The 20,853-nt window shown below is 40.1% G+C and overlaps 1 protein-coding gene across 2 annotated transcripts in view; it reads right to left on the reverse strand.

The window, feature by feature from the left end:
* Nucleotides 1–748: 748 nt before the first annotated feature.
* LOC103064951 (cullin-9) overlaps nt 749–20,853 on the reverse strand; it is a 70,143-nt gene continuing 50,038 nt past the window's right edge. The window contains exons 33-41 of one of the 2 annotated variants that reach the window (XM_088148002.1): nt 13,737–13,901; nt 13,490–13,653; nt 11,350–11,443; nt 10,883–10,957; nt 10,347–10,457; nt 8,399–8,516; nt 4,818–4,948; nt 4,556–4,647; nt 749–2,260 (exon numbers count right to left, since the gene is read on the reverse strand). In XM_088148002.1, the coding sequence (XP_088004128.1) occupies nt 2,053–2,260; nt 4,556–4,647; nt 4,818–4,948; nt 8,399–8,516; nt 10,347–10,457; nt 10,883–10,957; nt 11,350–11,443; nt 13,490–13,653; nt 13,737–13,901 (1,158 nt within the window). In that variant the 3' untranslated portion in view covers nt 749–2,052. Of the gene's footprint in view, nt 2,261–4,555; nt 4,648–4,817; nt 4,952–8,398; nt 8,517–10,346; nt 10,458–10,882; nt 10,958–11,349; nt 11,444–13,489; nt 13,654–13,736; nt 13,902–20,853 lie in introns of both variants that reach the window. The other variant, XM_088147995.1, reaches the window with a different exon arrangement.

Here is a 20,853-nt window from a genome sequence, read left to right on the forward strand (position 1 = left end):
GCCAAAGATGTTAGAATTGTGTCGATGTCCCAATATTTCTGGACCTGACTGTATGTATTCATAATTTATAACTGATAGACATCCACTATTGCACAACTGTTTCCACTTTGGAGACTATGCTATTTTTCTTTTTCTTAAAAAATTATTTTGGGTCAAATTAGATATTATGTGTAACCCATGTTAGCCCTTAGAGATAGTCCAGACAAGAAGTACGACAATAAATACTAGCTCTATCTTTATTGTAAGGTTACATTAACAGAATTTTGCAAATCTGAAAGTATTCCTCCTCTCATTTCCTTTTACTCTCCAGAAAACTAGGGAGGGTCCCTTGTGAAACACTTCCCACATTCCCTCTGCTTTTGTGGACTTTTACATGATAGTTGCCTAGTCTGCAGCTCTTCCTCCTGTGTCACAAGGTCATTCCCACATACCATTACACCCCATACTTGCTCTAATCTAGAATATAAAGATGGATATTGTGACATTGCACACACAAGTTCTCCTGTTCTCTGTAAACCATAAAGTATTAGAATTGGGCTGGGCTGGGCTGGGCTGGAGAAACTGAGAAAATGGTATCATGGCAAATATTTCCTTTAACTAGATACTCCCACGATTATATGGGGCTTCTCCCAGCAACAACCTTCCCATCCTCATTTAACATTATTTGGCCCTAAGAAACAAGGATAGCAAAAGTGTGGAAAGCAGAATCGAAGAAAAGCATATAAAAAGAGCAACAGAAGAAAACCAGTTTATTTCATAAACAGAAGTTGTATATTTCTGGGTTTTCATTTTCAAGAAAAGATAAAGCATAATACTCTGAACAATTTTAGCTCCTGCATACGCACGCACACACACACGCACACACATATATATATTTATATATGTATTTATATTATATATATGAACCCTCTAAACCTCTACATCCTGCGAAATTCCCATCTGCAGAATGCATTCCAAATGGCAAAGGAACACTAAAGAAAAGATCTCTTCGTGAAAGAGTTCCATACAAAATACAAAACCATTTCAGTTCAGAACATTGGCAACCTACAGATTTATCCAGCAGGGCCAGAGCAGGGCATTTTAACTGAATTTGGGACTAAAAAAAAAAAAAGCTTTACCAATGTTCATAGGCAAGCATTCTATGCAAGCGTGCAAATGCACGCATGCCCACAAACACACACACACAATCTTAGCACAAATGCTGAGATGCAATTCAAGTGATTCAGGCACATTCAATGACCTAAGTTGCCTTTTCACTAATTAGAGAGTACCATTGTCCCTGTGCACTGAATCTTACAGAACAATTTATATTGAAATGAAATTAAAATCTCTGTTCATAGTTTTGGGCCTGTGCTAGAATGGAAATGAGAATTGCTCTGGCAGACAAGAGGCCTCTTAGAGACATTGCATGTGTGTGTACATACACACACGTTAGCGCTTCCATGTATTTACTGTATGAATCACTATTGGAGAACAAATCTGACTGAACTGGCACTCATAAATAAGGCTGTATTGCTATTATGTTCTAGAATTTTAAGTTAATGCTGGGCAAAATAATAATCTCAAATACATTTGTCAAATAAAACTTCTGCATAATAGTAACCAATGGGCAATAAGGTACAGGAAATATGGGAAAGGATGATGTGCAAACTCTCACATAAACTGATGACATCCAGTGCTCTCTTAAAATTGAAGCTTGCATTGGAGTTGAGGCAATGGTCAGACTTTTTCCTAGACTGGAGCCTAGTCTTATTCCCTAAAAAAGCTTGCAGTCCTGCAGCCTCACTGCCCCCCAATTTTTTTTGTTTGTTTGGCTAATGAACTTCATATGTAATCAGGCACAGTGAATTTTACGAACAGCCACAAGGTATCTATCTCAAAGAGAAAGTGCCCTTCATTGTAAATGATTGTATAATTGACTCCCACTTGACTGAAATCCTTTCCCTGCTATTTTTGACAATGATAGAAGCAGAATGCAGTAGGGACAAAGTTGCCTGAAGGTTCCTCTTCTCCAGAATTTGTTGGTGAATTTGGGGAGTCTGGAGCCGAACCCTAATCATATGGTTCATCTTCATCTCCAAAAAAAAAGGAATCTCTCTCTAGATTCTCTGATTCATCATCATAGGAAATATCATCATCATCAAGATCTTCATCATCATACTCCTCTTGCCACTCTGGAACATACTCATCTTCATCCTCATCTTCCTCTTTGCCCCCATCATCTGTATCAGGTGAATCAGATCCTTCATCAAAAACCAGCCTGTGCAGAAACAAATTTAGTGTTAGTTCTCTTTTGGGTTACAGCAGTCCTCTAAATTCCAAAAGGATTCTTCTTGAGCCAAGCAAGAGTGTCACCCCAATATGCTTGAAATGAGCCGGTAAGGATTTTCCTCATTAGAAATTTCTCGATTAGCTATTGGTGGTCCCCAAATCATATTTTCTGTAGTTCCCAGGGCCTCCCAGGACTTTGCTGCTAAAATTCAGTAGTATGAATTTCTACTGATTTTTAGTAAGGAACTAATGAAATAAAGACTGCTAAGAATGGATAGGCTTACTGAATATAAAACAGTTTTAAAAAGGTTTCCTAAAATTGGGGCAAAAAAAAAAGCAAAAAAATGGACTTTCCATTTACATGACGATGATATCGACCACGGTATCCTATTGGGACAGCTCAGGGATTTGGGGGTGGGTGGCAGAGTCTTGTGCTGGTTCACCCCCTTTCTTCGGGGCCGGTCCCAGTCAGCAGTGATAGGGAGCGAGAGGTCCCATCCTTGGCCCCTCCTCTGTGGGGTGCCGCAGGGTTCGGTTCTCTCTCCGCTCCTTTTCAACATCTACATGAAACTGCTGGGTGAGATCATCCATCATCATGGGATGAGGTATCATCAGTATGCTGATGATACTCAATTATATATCTCCATCCCTGGTGAGGTAAGTGATGCCGTGACCACCCTCTCACAGTGCCTGGAGGCTGTAAGGGTCTGGATGGGGAACAACAGGCTCCAGCTGAACCCTGGTAAGACGGAGTGGCTGTGGGTTAATGGCTCCTCTGTATCCAGGACGTTGTCATCGTTGGTGCTGGATGGGGTAGCACTGCCCTAGACAGACCCAGTGCGTAACCTGGGGTCCTCCTGGACTCACGGCTCCTGCTTGAAGAGCAGGTGGCAGCCACGGCCAGGAGGGCTTTTGCACAGCTCCAGGTTGTGCGCCAGTTACACCCTTTCCTGGATCGGGATGCCCTTCAAATGGTCACTCATGCCCTTGTTATCTCCCAGATAGACTACTGCAATGTGCTCTACATGGGGCTACCCTTGAAGGGTATCTGGAAGCTTCAGCTGGTCCAGAATGCAGTTGCACGAGCTATTTTTGGGGTCTGAAGAAGGATCCATATAACACCATTGCTCCGTGAGCTGCATTGGGTACCGGTTTGCTTCCGGGTCCAATTCAAGGTGTTGGTTATCACCTTTAAAGCCCTACATGGCATGGGGCCAGGCTACCTGAGGGACCGCCTCTTCCCCACGATTTCAACCCGTCCCACCTGATCACACAGAGAGGGCATGCTCCAGACCCCCTCAGGAAAAGAACTCCAACTAGCGGGGTCCAGAAGGCGGGCCTTCTCTGCTGTAGCCCCTGCCCTTTGGAACATCTTGCCCCCAGAGGTGAGACAGGCCCCCTCACTCCCGGCCTTTCGGAGGGACTTGAAGACCTGGCTTTGCCATCTGGCCTGGGGTGGGGAGGGAGGTCATCAGATATGGGGTTGGCTAGCCCCCTAGAGGCCCGGTGTTGCTTCCGTCGGCCTCCTGGATCTTTCCTCTTCCTTTTACTCTGTGTGTGTTTTTTTTATAAATTTTAACTATGTATTTATTTGTTTTATTCTGTTGTAAGCCGCCCAGAGTCCCCCATTGGGGGGAGATGGGCGGGGATAAGTTTGATAGATAGATAGATAGATAGATAGATAGATAGATAGATAGATAGATAGATAGATAGATAGATAGATAGATACTGCCTTCAGCTATTCAAAAGCAACATAGTTCATAAATGCAGACTGCCTGCCTCCGCTTTAAATGCTAACATCCACAATCAGTATATCAGATTTTCTAAAATATAACAGAATTCAACTCCACATTTGTTTTTACCAATGTTATTCTTAAGAGATACATGAGGTAACTGTTGCATTGACTCCATCAAGAACTGGAGAAATGACATTAATTCATTACATTACCGAAGGGACAGCAAAAACATGGCTTCTTTTGTGGCTCACAAGAGCACCTCATTTATTCCAAAGACTGCATCAGATCATCGATTTACAATACCTGACATTCCAATCTACCAGGCTCATTGGGGAAAATATAAAGCTATTCTATATGCAGGAGAAGGAAATCATCTCCTGGTTGACAGAAAGTACTCTAACATGAAGACCACCGAAAAATACCATCTATTTAAATAGTTGCTCATATGCTTGCATTAGGCTACCCTTAGCCAGACTGCTTCTCACCAGAAACATGAAATCTGTCCATCATGGCTTTATTGTTCACATCATCCCCCCCAAAAAACTTACTCTTTATAAGCAGAAGTGGCATTAGGTACATTGGATAACTTAATTTCCCTCTGTTCAGAGCTTTGTCGGGTCTGGAATCCCACTCTGAAATCCTGCAACAAAATAAAGATCAAAAGGATATAGCAACAGAGATCGCCCTCCTAAAGAAAATGGAACCATTAAGAATCTGGATCTAATTATATTAGCCCATTTCTTTTGCTGCAATACTGAACTGGCAAAAATAAATTAACTACCATTTATATCCTGCCTAGGCAGTTGTTACCTGAGTAGCATGATGCAGAATTGACAGGAGCCGTTCTTGGATCCTGCGAACCAACTCTAAACCGGTATTAAAATGTTCTGCTTTGAGCAACCGAATGGAAGAGGCAAGATCTTGGCAGTGCAACAACATCTCTTCTGAAAGAAAAAGCAGATCAACTTTCAAACTGCAGCCCAGGTACTTATGAACGAATGGGTCCAAGTGTAAAAAGAATGTGAAATAAGCATGATATAAATTGAAATTAATTTATCAGAAATATTACTTTGTGTTTATTGTGCCCCTCAAATTATGTTTAAAAAGGGATAGATGTTAGATTTTTATGTTGGTGATGTTAGATTTTTATGCCATGACCACCCATTTGTGGTGCCTGGAGGCTGTGGGGGTCTGGATGGGGTGCAACAGGCTTCAGCTGAACCCTGGTAAAATGCTGTGGATTAGAGGCCCTTCTGCATCTGAGGATTTACCATCTTTGGTTCTGGACAGGTTGCACTGCCCCAGACAGACCTGGTGCGTAATCTGGGGGTCTTCCTGTTATGCCCTTTCCTGGATCAGGAGGCCCTCCGGTCAGTCACTCACACCCTGGTCATCTCTCATTTAGACTATTGCAATGCACTCTACATGGGGCTACTCTTGAAGAGTATCTGGAAGCTACAGCTGGTTCAAAATGTGGCCACACAAACTTGGGCGCCCCAAGGATGGCACGTATAACACCTTTGCTGTGGGAGCTGCATTGGGTGCCAGTTTCTTCCGAGTCTAATTCAAGGTGTTGGTTATTACCTTTAAAACCCTACATGGGATGGGTCCAGGTTACCTGAGGAATTGTCTCACCCCCATCACATCAACCTGTCCCACCCAGTCAGGCAGAGAAAGCATGTTACACACCCTGTCAGTGAGACAATGTCGGCTAGCGGGGCCCAGGAGGAGAGCCTTCTCTGCCGTTTCCCCCGCCCTCTAGAATATTCTCCCTCCAAAGATGCAGTGGGCCCTACCCTCCTGGCTTTCCAGAAAGAACTGAAGACCTGGTTCTGCCAGCTTGCATGGGGCAAGAAGAGCTTTAACCAACTCTGGGGGTGGCTGGCACACTGATGATGCTCCCCAAGCCTAATAATTTCTAGCTACCATCACTTCTTGGAAGATATTTATTATTTATTTAGGACTAATTGTTATATTGTATTTTTAATTAATATTTAACTTTTCTGTAAGCCACCCAGAGTAGTTTTCTAACAAGATGGGTGGTGACAAATTTGATATATAAAAAAATAAATATGTAAGAAATGTTAACATTTTTTTTAACTCATATCATTTGGTGGTGTTCTGTTACAGCCTTGTTTTATCTTAAAAACATATGTTAATATAATCTCAGGAAGAAATCTTATAAAGTCTGAATGTGATGCTAAATTATATTCTTAAAAGTATGGAATTTGTCATCTCATATAGAAGTTTGTCTATCAGGGTCAAATTAAATTATTTTATTTAATAAATGTATAAATAAAGAAATGGTTCAAGAATGTTTAGAAAATGAAGCATAACTATTCTTTGTTTGAAGATATTTGATTGTCATAGCAAAAGGAAGCAGTGCTTAGAAATGCCCCAGAAGATGTAGTAGACAAATTTAAAAGGGCTGCACTAAAGGGCTCAGATGTCTGTACACCAATGCTCAATGTATGGGAACAAACAGGGGGGACTAAGTCACATTACAGGTGGCAAATATGACTTAGTACTACTGAAACCTGATGGGATTGAACTCATAACTGGAAGTACTGGAAACATATAATTTGTTCAAATGAAACAAATGCAATAAAAGGGAGGGAATGGTATTATATGTATAGAATGACTACACCTGTATGGAAATTCATGACATCAAGGTAAAAACCCTGCTGAAAGCATCTGAATAAATATAAGGGAAAAGAAACAATAATGACACTTTTGTGGGTGCGTACTACAGGCCATTCAACCGGTAGGTAGGTAGGTAGGTAGGTAGGTAGGTAGGTAGGAAGGAAGGAAGGAAGGAAGGAAGGAAGGAAGGAAGGAAGGAAGGAAGGAAGGAAGGAAGGAAGGAAGGAAGGAAGATTTCTGATGCTCCTTGCCAGCTTCCCACAAGTAAAGTCAATGGGGAAGCCAGCAGCAAGTCGTAAGTCGCTCACACTTCCACTGCTTTTTTGCCCCTGGTCATTCTGTTTCTCTGTAGGTAAAGAAATATCTCTGAAACAATGACCCACCGGGTCACGGGTTGTCTAGTATTATTCCAAAATTGTGGAATCTGGCCATTTTTGGGGAGCACTGATTATATTGGCCACGGGAATAGCCAAGAGAATTATATTGAGAGACTGGAAAAATACTGTTATCCCAGACATCAAAGACTGGATTCAAGAAATGTGTATTTATCTATTTTTGCAATGGCTATTTTTTTCTACTAATTAAAAAATTGTATGTTTTCCCTTTAGCATAGTTTCATATTTTTCAAGAAAAGACAAATTCCTATGCACAATTTGATATATTGTTATTACATGATTGAGTGAATATGTGATATATTTAGGTGATTTGTATTAATTTAGTATATTAATTTGGGAGGGTTCTTTTTCTGTTTATTTGCTTAACCTTTTCTGTTTGTTTGTTTTGGTATTACTATTTTATAACTAATTTGTTAGATATTACCCTTTTTGTTATTTTATATTGTTTTTCTATGTATATTTTTTAGAAAATTGCAATACATTTTTGTAAAAAAACAATACGGCAAAGAGGATAATTTTATGCAATTGGAAAGAAACTTACTTTCCTGATTTTAAGGAATGGATCCAGGATATGCGTTTAATTAATTTTGAAAAGTCTGCATTCTAAAAATCAGATGATGGCACACTATAGTGCTATATGGTCCAGATTTAATAAGCTTAATAACTGAAAATATTTATTATCTATAGTTATTTATTTATAATTATTATATGGATGTTTTCCTATTAGTTTTCATTTTGTCAAATTTAATTTATTTTAATCATTAATCACTATAATATTGGCTTTTCTTAACTGTATGAACACTTTTATCCTTTTTGTTGTTGGTGATATAGACTTTGGGGGGGGGGATATTTCACTATTTTTAAAAAAAGTAAAGCTGCAGTCTAAATACTAACAATCTAAAGGGTAAAGGTGAATTAGCAAAATTGTCCTAAGTTGCAAACAGAGTTTTCATTCTACTTCACTTACAATGAATTTTAGATCAATTTAGAAGAACTATGCAAAATGATTAAATTTCCACTTATCCCAATTTTTCTAGTTTGGATACTAAGAATTTATCCATAAATAATCCATATGTCCACCTTCCTCAGCCTTTACCATTTATTGAATAAAACACAAGTCTTCTTGGCCACCATAATGAAGATACAAAAAGAAGTGCAGAAGAAATAATCAACTCACAGTAATTACAATTGTCTCAGCATTTTGAACAACTTGCAGGCATAGGTGATCTGTATTGGCAATAATAATGAAACACTATTATGATAGTTGATGCTCTCTATATTACAAATATTGCCAGTATTCTCTGAACCTGTCTTAAAGCAGTAGGAGTTATTTGCATGGCAGTAATGGCTCACCCAAAAGGATCTGCAGAGCATTAGTATGCAGCTCCAGATTCTCAGATTGTTGCTCCATTATATCCATTTTTTCCGTGTCTTGATTATAGTAGCTGTAGACACAGGAATATGCCAGGACCTGAAACACATCACACATCATAATGCATATAAATAACAGATTCCAGTTAAAACCTCTCTAGTGGTGGAATGCCAGGAGCAGAGAGAGAAGGTAATGACCCCTCATTCCCACTACACTGCTCCTCTGCAGCAGATTTGGAAGGTGGGTAGCATGGCAGAGCAGAAGAGAGTAACAGAATCATGTAGCTGGAAGAAGCTAATTTGACCATAGTCCCACCTTCCTACTTAGAGCAGGGGAGAAAAAGAATATTTCATAGCTCAAGTTTAAAGCATAGGTGCTTGGGGGTGGGGAGAGATAATGCTAGGTTAAATTTCCATGTTTTTGTATTATTTCTAGTATAATCATAGTTATGGAACATCCATAGAATAACAAAGGCTTTCTAGCAAGAATTCAAAGAAAAGCTAATTTAAGAATGAAAGAAAAACTCTTCTGGAGAGTTTTTGTTGAAAGTCAGTACAGATTCTTCTCAACTATCATCTGAAGAAATGCATTTTCTGTATCATAAGGACAGTGTAGTATATGATCTCACTATCCATCAGTGCGGAAATTCTCTCACTAACCACCTAGATTTCTTTGAGGGTGTCAATTAACATGTAGAAAAGAGGGTTCTGATAGATTTTCAAAAAATTTTCATGCAGACCCTTACCAAAGGCTCCTGAGCACCCTTAACATCTACACCATAAGAGGACAGATGTTGTAATGGTAACTGAACAGAAAATAGAGTAGGAATAAATGAACAATCTTCACATTGGAAAGATCTTCAAAATGAGATCCCCAGCTAGTGTTGGGACTGCTACATTTTAATTTTCTAATCATCAATAGGTCTTAGAAGTAAGGAATGAGAAGGCCAAATCTGATGTTTCACCAAACTGGTCCAAGTAATAAAATAAAAAATGGATTCAAAAAGTTCCAAAAAAATATCTCCAACCTAGATAATTGGCCTTAAAATGATACATGCAATTCAGTGTAAGCAAGAACACAGTAATACACCTTGGCATAAAAAATCTGAATGTCATACAGACATTAATGAGAACTGAGCAGGCAGTGACTGATTAGGAAAGGGATCTTGGAATTTTTGTGGATAGCTCAATGAAAATTTCAATCCAGGCAAATTCCAAGGCTGGATTTATTAGGAAGAGAACTGAAAACACAGCAACTAATCATAAGTCTATGGACAGAGCACACTTGGAGCACTGGGTCTCATGTAGAAGATGTGGTGCCATAGCATTTCATTTTAAAACTTCACTGAGATGAACAGGAAGGAAGGAAGGAAGGAAGGAAGGAAGGAAGGAAGGAAGGAAGGAAGGAAGGAAGGAAGGAAGGAAGGAAGGAAGGAAGGAAGGAAGGAAGGAAGGATGGATTTAGAAGTTTGCAGAGAAATGATCTTGAAAGAATTAAGAGAGAAAATCATATCTCAGATCAAAGCCAGGGCTGAATTGTTTCAGAATAAATCAGGACACAATCATGATTACTATACTTTGCATGTAAATTTGACAAAATATTATTTTGTCTTTGAATAGAATGAAAGTGTCTACATACCTTATTATTCTGCATTCTAATGAATTAAAATGTCATGTTGCAATAACATTTTAGCCTCTTAATTTTACACTATTCCCCCATTCCAATGTTTTTTAAAAATCCTTTTACTTCCACTCTTTCATTCACCTGCTGACCATCAAATACAGTTCTAAGCACATGTTCTGGATATCCTCTTTTATACTTTCTACTCCCTTTGTGGTGCCATAAAAAGCATAAAATAAAAAAGCAGAATTGAAAAGAAGAGGACAATGCCAGAGAAAAAAGTAGCATACACTGAGAGATGGGACTTACTTTTCGTGCCTGTTCCAGCACTTTGCAGGCATCAACAACAAATGTCAATGTCCGAATCTGTGGCATATCACTGACAGTAGAAACTCTATTTCGTAAGTTCATAGCAAATTCCTGAAATAGAAGAGAACTACATCAGTTTTCCTGATATCTACCCTTACTTACTACATTACTCCAGAAAAGTATCTATGGTCCTTTTATTTAAAACTTCTAGAGTAATATTCAATAAAACAAAGGAGGGGAGGGTTACTTGCAGAGTATTTACAACAAAATGAAAAATGGCAAGAGCCCTACTTTCCTGCTAAAATGCAAAAACTATGTGGAAAGGCATTTTCTCTTCTAGTAATAAGGTTTAATTTCAGTTTATCGGTTTGAAGCAAAGCAATCGATCTTTCTAAATTGCCTTTTCACTGGATAAGGTGATGACATATTACTGCTCTCAGTGACTAGAATTGTTTATAGCTAAACATTCTAAGATGACCAATGCATAGAAGTATGTTGTTAAGATGCAGGTTCAACTAAAGAATAGTGATCCTCACCCTTGCTTGATGATGAAAAATGCACCTTTCATTATAGTCTTGGAAACGCTTTTCCTGTCGCGCTGCTTTGCTTACCTGAAGGAGAGAAACGGAATGCAGTTACCCAAAGTAACAGCAAGCATTATTTATTTTAAAATTTCTTAGACTGCACTTCATACAAAGTGGATGCTATACGTACACTGGAAAAAAAACCCCCAAAATTACAGATGTACTGTAATTATACTTTTAAAACACAACAGTTAGTAATTATCCAAACAGCATAAAAGCCCAGTAAGCAAGCCAGCCAGCCAATAAAGAAGTAACTATATAACTATAAAAAAACCAGAAGCAATGCTATCTACCAAATGCCTGGATAAATAAAAAATACCTTGACTTGCTTACGCTAAAGAGATCATACTACTTATACTTCCTTAGAAAAGAATGTTCCTCTATCAGAAAAGTTTCTTGTCTTTTGCATATACACTCACCATGGCAGAGCAATTGTAATAGTCCTTATGGGTTGGTTTCCAAGGTTTCAGGCAGCGCCAACAAAATCCATGATTGCATTTGGCACAAGTCATACTGCATATAACAGGAATGAGAGCAATTAGTTCAAGATGTGGCCAGCAACTTCATTCTTAAGATCATTAATGTGAAATAGTGAACAGCAAAAGTAAGTCTAGGGTTGTTTTGGGTAAGTACATGCTAATGAGTGAAAATTATAACCAAATCACCAGTATTTAGACAGTAGCTAAGAATAACTTATAGTTCATACTAAAAGCAAAACAACTCCAAGTGGGGAGAGCTAACCTACTTTCAGTATTTCAGGAAAACATAGTTCCATGTCAACAATTCTGATGAAATCCACAATTATCAATCTAATTATTATTATTATTTTACATTAATCCTTCCTGTTGACAATTACCCAGTCTCCATGGGTTAAAAGCCTGCTGGGACTACTGCACTTTATCTCTAATTACACACTCACTGAATTCCAATCTATACTGGCCCACTACCTAAACCTGTATTTCTGTTCCAAAAATTTACTACAAAGACCGGACAACTGATAAATTGATAAACACTTTTCAAGCAATGTTTACAGCATGCTGCCAAATGTATTTCAGTATAAATTGTTCACTTTTATTTCTGACTACCAAACTTCAAATATTTCTGCTAGCATTTGAAAATGCTACTTTTGAATTTTCAAAACAATAAATACATTCTGAATAGCATTCAGAAAGCAAAAGAAATATGGGACAAAAAGGTTGCTGACTAGGAATAAGGATACGATACACAAAGGTTATATGGACAGTGTAAACACAATAGTGCTGGATTATTTGAGGGACCACCTATCCCCATCACATCTACCCATCCCATCAGGTCCAGCAGGAAGGGCAGGGCATGCCCTGGGTCCCATCCACAAAGGAATGTCATCTGATGGGACCCAGGAGGAGAGCCTTTTCTGCCACAGCAGTTGCCCTTTGGAACATCCTTCCCCCTGAGGTCAGATTGGCCCTGACCCTATTGGCCTTCCAGAGGGCCCTGGAGACACAGCTTTGCCATCGCGCCTGGGGATCTGGTAACATGGGTATGGGGCTTGCAAAGTGGCTATATTGCTAGGAAATTGGGCATGCTCTCCTGCAGATCATGGGGCTGGGGTGAAAGTTTCTAATGTTTTTTTATTGTTTTTAACATTTTTTAATGATTTTTGCTGTTATGTTTTTTGTTATTTTGTTGTATTGTTCTGTGTTTTTAACTTTGCACACCGCTCAGAGTCAAGTATGTGAGATGAGCGGCCATATAAATTGACCAAATAAATAAATAAATAAAACATGGAAAGCCATACAGAGTGGCACCACAGTATTAAAAAGGTAAAGGGAAGAAACACTGCTCTAACGATAAACATAAAAGCAAATGCTAGAGAATGCTTTTTCTTTCAAAACATGATAAATAGTAAGATTTGGGTGATGCTCTTTCTGTGGAATCACATCCAATCACACCAAATAAAATGATATACAGACATTCCTTAAGCTCTATTTGGATGGTATTCCCTATGTGACTAAGATTTCATGAAGAGCGACTATGGTCGCAAATGTTGATCCCACATTGCCCATGCACTGAAAATCAATGTGTAAGCCTGGTGAGTACCTATATGCTCTCTCCATCAAATCTAGCTTTCCACTTTTAACTTTTCAAAGGAATGTTAGCAATAACAACAAATAACATCCATACATCAACACATAATTAAAATGGGTAGAAGAATGCTGAATTGTACTTCCTTAACTGACAAAGGAGATAGGATTGATACTATCCAAATTACTTAAGGAAAATGCCAAAAAACAGCAGAGTGGTTTAGGTATGGCATTCCCAACATATTTAAAGTGCACCAGGATGAGGAAAGCCCCTTAAATATGTTGTTACTTTGTCCTGCAGCCTCTTGCCTCAAGAGTGAGGAAGACACAAATCAACTGTGTCTTTGAGAGGGAAGGCAGAATAGATTAGATCAGCACTCTTCCATGACTACAAATAATCCAATCTGTCAAACAAGCCACGAACTACTGAAATGTGCTTGTATATATATATATTTATATACATTTTGTACCAAAATGTACTCAAAAACATACTTACTGCAGACAGCCTTCATTTTTCTCTATCTGAGCTTGGCAGCTTGGGCAGCGTTTGGATATGAGTTTGGCCAGGTGCTTGCTCTGGGCTTCCACAGTCATTCCTTCATAGAAACCACCATCATCCATCCACTGAGACATGTGACTGCAGCTGGCAGGATAGTGAGCCTGTGAGGAATCCAGAGACTAAGCTAGGTAAATAGTCCTAAAAACAGAGAGCACCCAGCCTCCAAGCTTCATGTTAACCTTACTTCAGGAAAATTGCAGCTGAAGCAGGAGATCCAAGAGCACTTTGAACACGCTTCTCCACAGCCAAGGCCTTCCTTGCAGAGAATCTGATCACAGCCCTGAGGGTTGGTGCACCAAGTCAGGTTTGAACAGCATTCAACATAACCTCTTAGAAGGGCCTTCTCATACTGCATAGAAAAATGTATGAATGTTAGTTTTGGAGTTCTCATTAAAAACATCTGGGACACATTTGTGTTATAGGTGTGTTATAAACCTCTTAACAAAAGAAGCAGGTTTTCAACAGGTTCATTATTTTTTTTTAAAGATGATTCTATTTAGGATAGCACTCTAATCCTAAAAGAAAGTAGTAGAATATTTATTAATGTGTGCAAAAATAAACCACCTTATTAACTAAGAGTTTATTGAGAGGAGGCTTATCCCTTCCAAATACAGTGATACCTCGGGATATGAACGCCTCTGCTTGCGAATTTTTCGGGTTACGACCAGCTCTGGCCCCAAAATTTTACCTCGGTTTGCGAACTCCGCCTCGGGGTACGAGCCATTTTCCGCCCGTGCCACGTGGTCCGCGGCCATTTTCTGCCCGTGCCACGTGGTCCGCGGCCATTTTCCGCCCGTGCCACGTGGTCCGCGGCTGTTTTTCCGGCCCTGCCGCGTGGTCCGCGGCCGTTTTCGCGCCGCGCCGGGCTGTTTTCGCGCCGCGCCGCGCCGGGCCGTTTTCGCGCCGCGCCGGGCCGTTTTCACGCCGCGCCGCGCTGCACCCGGCCATTTTCGCGCCGCACCACGCCGCGCCCGGCCGCTTTCCGTGTGGTCCGTGGACGCCAGAACGGATTAACGGTAATTACATTGAACCTTATGGGAAATTGCCTCGGGTTGCGACCAAATTCGGGCGGAGGGCGGAACGGATTAACCGGATTTACATTGAACCCTATGGGGAAATTTGCCTCGGGGTGCGACCAAATTAAGAGGGCGGAACGGATTAACCGGATTTACATTGAACCCTATGGGGAAATTTCCTTCGGGTTACGACCAACTCGGGATACGCCCAGAGTCACGGAACGGATTAAGTTCGTATCCCGAGGTACCACTGTATATATATAATATAATAGTTTTTCTCAATTAAGCATTATGTTAAGTGTCATCATTTTCTGAAGAGGATAGGCGGATAAAATGATGTTATAAATGAAACAATCAGCAAAATCAATTAGAAGGTTTAATTAAGAGAGCAATAAAAATGTATTATTTTTGCTTTTGAATATTTTGGTGAATGAACATTAGTAATATTTTAATACTAGCTGAACTATACTGTATGTACTGTTATCCCCCACGCATGTGGGTTTTAAATGCTAAATATTTATTATCTTATTTATATTTTGTTCACTTCTTTGGATGGACTTGATCCAAAACTATTTCAGTTAAGATATTGTATGGTACCTAAAAGGCAGCAAAATTGAAACCAGTCATGCTTCCCACATAAAGGAGAATTCTGTAACTAGGGTATACTACCGGAAAAGCGCTCACCCCTTTGGGAAATTTAAAATCATAACACTTCAGATGTAATAAACACATTAATTTTAAATCAACTTTAAAGATATGGACAGATTAACATTGAAATGATGCAAACACAAGAATTAATGTAGTGCATAAAACTCTTGACTTAACAGATTGAGGGGGGAAGTGGTTTCTCTTAAAGTAGAATGTCTATTAAATCTAAATGAGATTTACACATTTTATTTATGTATAAAATGGCAGAAGGGATCTTGTTTGTGTACATGTACAGAGAGATTTGAACTCAACATTAAAAAAACTAAGATCATGGCATCTGGACCCATCAGTTCCTGGCAAATAGAAGGGGTAGAAATGGAAGCAGTAACAGACTTCATTTATTTGGGCTCCAAGATCACCGCAGACGGAGACTGCAGCCATGAAATTAAAAGACGCTTGCTCCTTGGGAGGAAAGCTATGGCAAACCTAGATAGCATATTAAAAAGCAGAGACACCACCTTGCCAACAAAGATCCGCATAGTCAAAGCTATGGTTTTTCCAGTAGTAATGTACAGTGGGGCAAAAAAGTATTTAGTCAGCCACCAATTGTGCAAGTTCTCCCACTTAAAAAGATGAGAGAGGCCTGTAATTTTCATCATAGGTATACCTCAACTATGAGAGACAAAATGGGGGAAAAAATCCAGAAAATCACATTGTCTGATTTTTAAAGAATTTATTTGCAAATCATGGTGGAAAATAAGTATTTGGTCAATATCAAAAGTTCATCTCAATACTTTGTTATATGTCCTTTGTTGGCAATGACAGAGGTCAAACATTTTCTGTAAGTCTTCACAAGGTTTTCACACACTGTTGCTGGTATTTTGGCCCATTCCTCCATGCAGATCTCCTCTAGAGCAGTGATGTTTTGGGGCTGTCGCTGGGCAACACGGACTTTCAACTCCCTCCAAAGGTTTTCCATGGGGTTGAGATCTGGAGACTGGCTAGGCCACTCCAGGACCTTGAAATACGAAGCCACTCCTTCATTGCCCGGGTGGTGTGTTTGGGATCATTGTCATGCTGAAAGACCCAGCCACATTTCATCTTCAATGCCCTTGCTGATGGAAGGAGGTGTTCACTCCAAATCTCACGATACGTGGCCCCATTCATTCTTTCCTTTACACAGATCAGTCGTCCTGGTCCCTTTGCAGAAAAACAGCCCCAAAGCATGATGTTTCCACCCCCATGCTTCACAGTAGGTATGGTGTTCTTTGGATGCAACTCAGCATTCTCTCTCCTCCAAACACGAGTTGAGTTTAGACCAAAAGGTTCTACTTTGGTTTCATCTGACCATATGACATTCTCCCAATCCTCTTCTGGATCATCCAAAGGCTCTCTAGCAAACTTCAGACGGGCCCGGACATGTACTGGCTTAAGCAGGGGGACACGTCTGACACTGCAGGATTTGAGTCCCTGGCAGCATAGTGTGTTACTGATGGTAGCCTTTGTTACTTTGGTCCCAGCTCTCTGCAGGTCATTCACTAGGTCCCCCCGTGTGGTTCTGGGATTTTTGCTCACCATTCTTGTGATCATTTTGACCCCACGGGGTGAGATCTTGCGTGGAGCCCCAGATCGAGGGAGATTATCAGTGGTCTTGTATGTCTTCCGTTTTCTAATTATTGCTCCCACAGTTGATTTCTTCACACCAAGCTGCTTGCCTATTGCAGATTCAGTCTTCCCAGCCTGGTGCAGGTCTACAATTTTGTTTCTGGTGTCCTTCAACAGCTCTTTGCTCTTGGCCATAGTGGAGCTTGGAGTGTGACTGTTTGAGGTTGTGGACAGGTATCTTTTATACTGATAACAAGGTCAAACAGGTGCCATTACTACAGGTAACGAGTGGAGGACAGAGGAGCCTCTTAAAGAAGTAGTTACAGGTCTGTGAGAGCCAGACATCTTGCTTGTTTGTAGGTGACCAAATACTTATTTTCCACCATGATTTGCAAATAAATTCTTTAAAAATCAGACAATGTGATTTTCTGGATTTTTTTTCTCATTTTGTCTCTCATAGTTGAGGTATACCTATGATGAAAATTACAGGCCTCTCTCACCTTTTTAAGTGGAAGAACCTGCACAATTGGTGGCTGACTAAATACTTTTTTGCCCCACTGTATGGCTGTGAGAGCTGGACCATAAAGAAGGCTGAGCGCCGAAGAATTGATGCCTTTGAACTGTGGTGCTGGAGAAAACTCTTAAGAGTCCCCTGGACTGCTAGGAGGTCAAACCAGTCAATCTTAAAGGAAATCAACCCTGATTGCTCATTGGAAGGATTGATAATGAAGCTCAAGCTCAGATACTTTGGTCACCTAATGCGAAGAGAGGACTCTTTGGAAAAGATCCTGATGCTGGGAAAGATTGAAGAGGACGGCAGAGGATGAGATGGTTAGATAGCATCACTGAAGCAATGAGCATGAAACTGAGCAAACTCAGGGAGGCAGTGAAGGACAGGAAGGCCTGGCGCAATATGGTTCATGGGGTCACGAAGAGTCGGACACGACTTAACGACTGAACAACAACACAGACAGATTATGTCCACTGCAGGCCAGGTCCACTGTACTGAGGCACATTAAATTGAGGGTTTACTATAATATACAAAGCAAAGGAAATATTACAAGTTATTAAGTACATATATCACAAAACTTAAATTTGGGTTGCTCACAGCAATAGTAAAACCAAAGACAAGAAAACCAGGGACCTGACCCACAATCCTCAATCCATCAAACCATACAATCCTCAGGCTCCAACCTCACCCCTATCCCAGCACTTAGGGGAAAAGCCAACCCTTTATGGCTTTCCAGAGGGCTAAAAGGGTAGGACCCTGCCAGATCCCAGGGGAAAAGATATTCCACAGGGCAGGGGCTGTTACAGAAAAACATGCTTCCTAGGACCCATTAGATTGCAACCTTTAAGAGATGGGACCCAGAACAAACTCACCCTGTCTAGCCTGGTGAAGCATGGAGATAACCTCAGGGAGTGGTGGTCCTACAAATAACCTGGCCCTGTGCCATGTATGGCTTTAGGTAGTAACCACAGCCTTGAATTGCACCAGGAATGAATCTGGGACCCTGTACAACTTGTACAGCAACTATGTAACATGGGTGAACTGAGAGGTGTCCAACACTGTGTGAGCCGCCATGTTGTAACTTCCAGGTGATCTTCAAGGGCAGTCCCATATAGACCACATTGCAATAGTCCAACCAGGAACTATACAATCTAAGATATTATATAGTTTATTATTTAGCATCTATACTATTCCTTTGAAAATATGGCAAAGGAATAGTATAGACGTTTTGCAAATCATTCAAAGTGGTGCCTCACTCAGTGGCAAATCATCCCTTAGAATCAAAGCTTCAAAGCAGCTACAACTACTCAAAATTTCAGCACAGCGGATTCACAGCCCTCCTTGGGTCTTCTAGGCATTGTCTTGTTACCTTGTGGAATTACTGGTCATGTGTAATTAAACATACAGGTGGAATAACTAGTTGTATTGTCCCACTAATTAACTGCAATAGTAATTACAATTTCTAGAGTTGTTTGAAACCAGCTAAAACAAAATATTATTTGGTAATATGCTTCTAACTACAAAATCTTAATCAGAAATTATGTAAGATTCCCTTGATAGAATAGTATCTTGATCTGAAATATAGAGAAATCAATAACATTAATGACATGCTCCAATCAGAATAATTTTTAAAGTGATAATTCTATGACTAGATTAGACTAGGTTCTGTGATGGAATGGAATTATGAAGGCCAAGCTCAGGGAGATAAACATTTTCTTAGCTCGCCAGAACCGCATGGGAGGAACAAGAGGATGAGACTGGCACCTCCCAGAGGAATTCACACTGTTGTGGCTGGAGGACTTTGGGAACTGGGGTTTTAGTCTGGGAAGATTCTTGCTAGAGATTGTAGCTAATAAACATAGCTGGACTGAATTGGCATTGTCTCTTGGAGTTCCTTGCGCTAGGCCTGACATCAATCTTCCCTGACTCCACTTCCATAGGCATTTCCCTGGCAAATCGAAGCCTCGAGTGTTGCCCGGAGTGCTAGCAGTTAATCAGCAAGAAGAAGAACGGGGCAGCGTGCTGGAGGAAGGTTTGGTGGGGGATTTAGGGGAGGAGCAGACTCAAGCTAGCAGTCCACAGCCTTCTACTTCAGGTTTGCAGATGGTAGGAGGGAGGGGGGCTGATTCTGCTAATGTTGTAGCTGTTTTTCAGGACCAGTCGGATGAGTGTATGGAGGAGGCAAGAGGTACCGAGAGACCATCATCACCTGACATGTCGCCCCTCCCGCCTTTGCCAAGTTCTGATGAGAACTCCGACGGGGAGGATGGAGTTGGAGGGAGGGGTGATGTGATGGAATGGAATTATGAAGGCCAAGCTCAGGGAGACAAACATTTTCTTAGCTTGCCAAAACCGCATGGGAGGAACAAGAGGATGAGACTGGCACCTCCCTGAGGAATTCACACTGTTGTGGCTGGAGGACTTTGGGAACTGGGGTTTTAGTCTGGGAAGATTCTTGCTAGAGATTGTAGCTAATAAACATAGCTGGACTGAATTGACATTGTCTCTTGGAGTTCCTTGGGCTAAGCCTGACAGGTTCAATCTAGGAGACTGGACTCAGTTCATACAATATGTTTGGTGAGTTCATATGTTTATGACCAAAAACAATATTGTCTACTTCTATTAGTACATTTTCAGCAAATCTAAAATGACCCTCCAGTTTTAAAGGTAAATTATTGGGGGGGAGTATTCATCTTCCTTTTAAGTGAATACAGTATAAAATAGTTTTTACAGCTTCACAAACAGTAGTATGAGAACAAAGTCCCACTAAAAACATAGTCCCCTCTATAATTCAATTTTCTTTCTCCAGAACTAATTAATTCCTCTCTCATTCCCATTTTTTGCCTTCCTGAACTATTTAGTTTATAGTTACCAATAAAACAAATGTGTTTTCCATGGATATCCAAAGCCTGATAGCTTCTTATTTATTTCTGTACCTCAACAATTTCAGAGATCAGTTATCAATTCCAAAATTTTGACAAACCATCATTAGTTCTATTCCTTCCCAAATTACTAGATTAAGCTCTTGGAAAAAGAGCACTGGTGCCACACTTCTTAAATCTGTCTGAAGTTTCAAAAAAAAAAAAAGATTCAAATTCTAAAGGACAACTAATGCTAATATAACAATGATGATCAAGCAACTATTTGGCATTTTCCTCAGAAGTTGTTTACCTTGTCTACCATTATCCCCATCATAGACACTGTTTAATTTGGAAAAGTTTTATTTGTTAACTTATAACTATAGTAATATGTTAAATCTCTTAATAACATGAGATTGTAAGCATTTTCCCTGTCCTCAAATAGCATGTTTCTAGCACTTAAAGGATTGAGAACACAGAGGATTTTGCAGCCCTACCAGTACCATAAGAGCATGCACATGCTTGGCAGGTTTCTTGTAACACTTTTCCTCAGTAGAACAATGCAAAATAAGCAAATTATTCATTTACCAAATGTATACAGCAGTGTTGTCCAAACGTGGCCACTTTAAGATGAGTGGACTTCAACTCCCAGAATCCCCCAGC

This window comes from Python bivittatus, unplaced genomic scaffold, assembly GCF_059951505.1.
Source record: "Python bivittatus isolate LINGU-HERP-01145 unplaced genomic scaffold, Pbiv_v1 ctg000020_np1212, whole genome shotgun sequence".
Classification (NCBI taxonomy): domain Eukaryota; kingdom Metazoa; phylum Chordata; class Lepidosauria; order Squamata; family Pythonidae; genus Python; species Python bivittatus.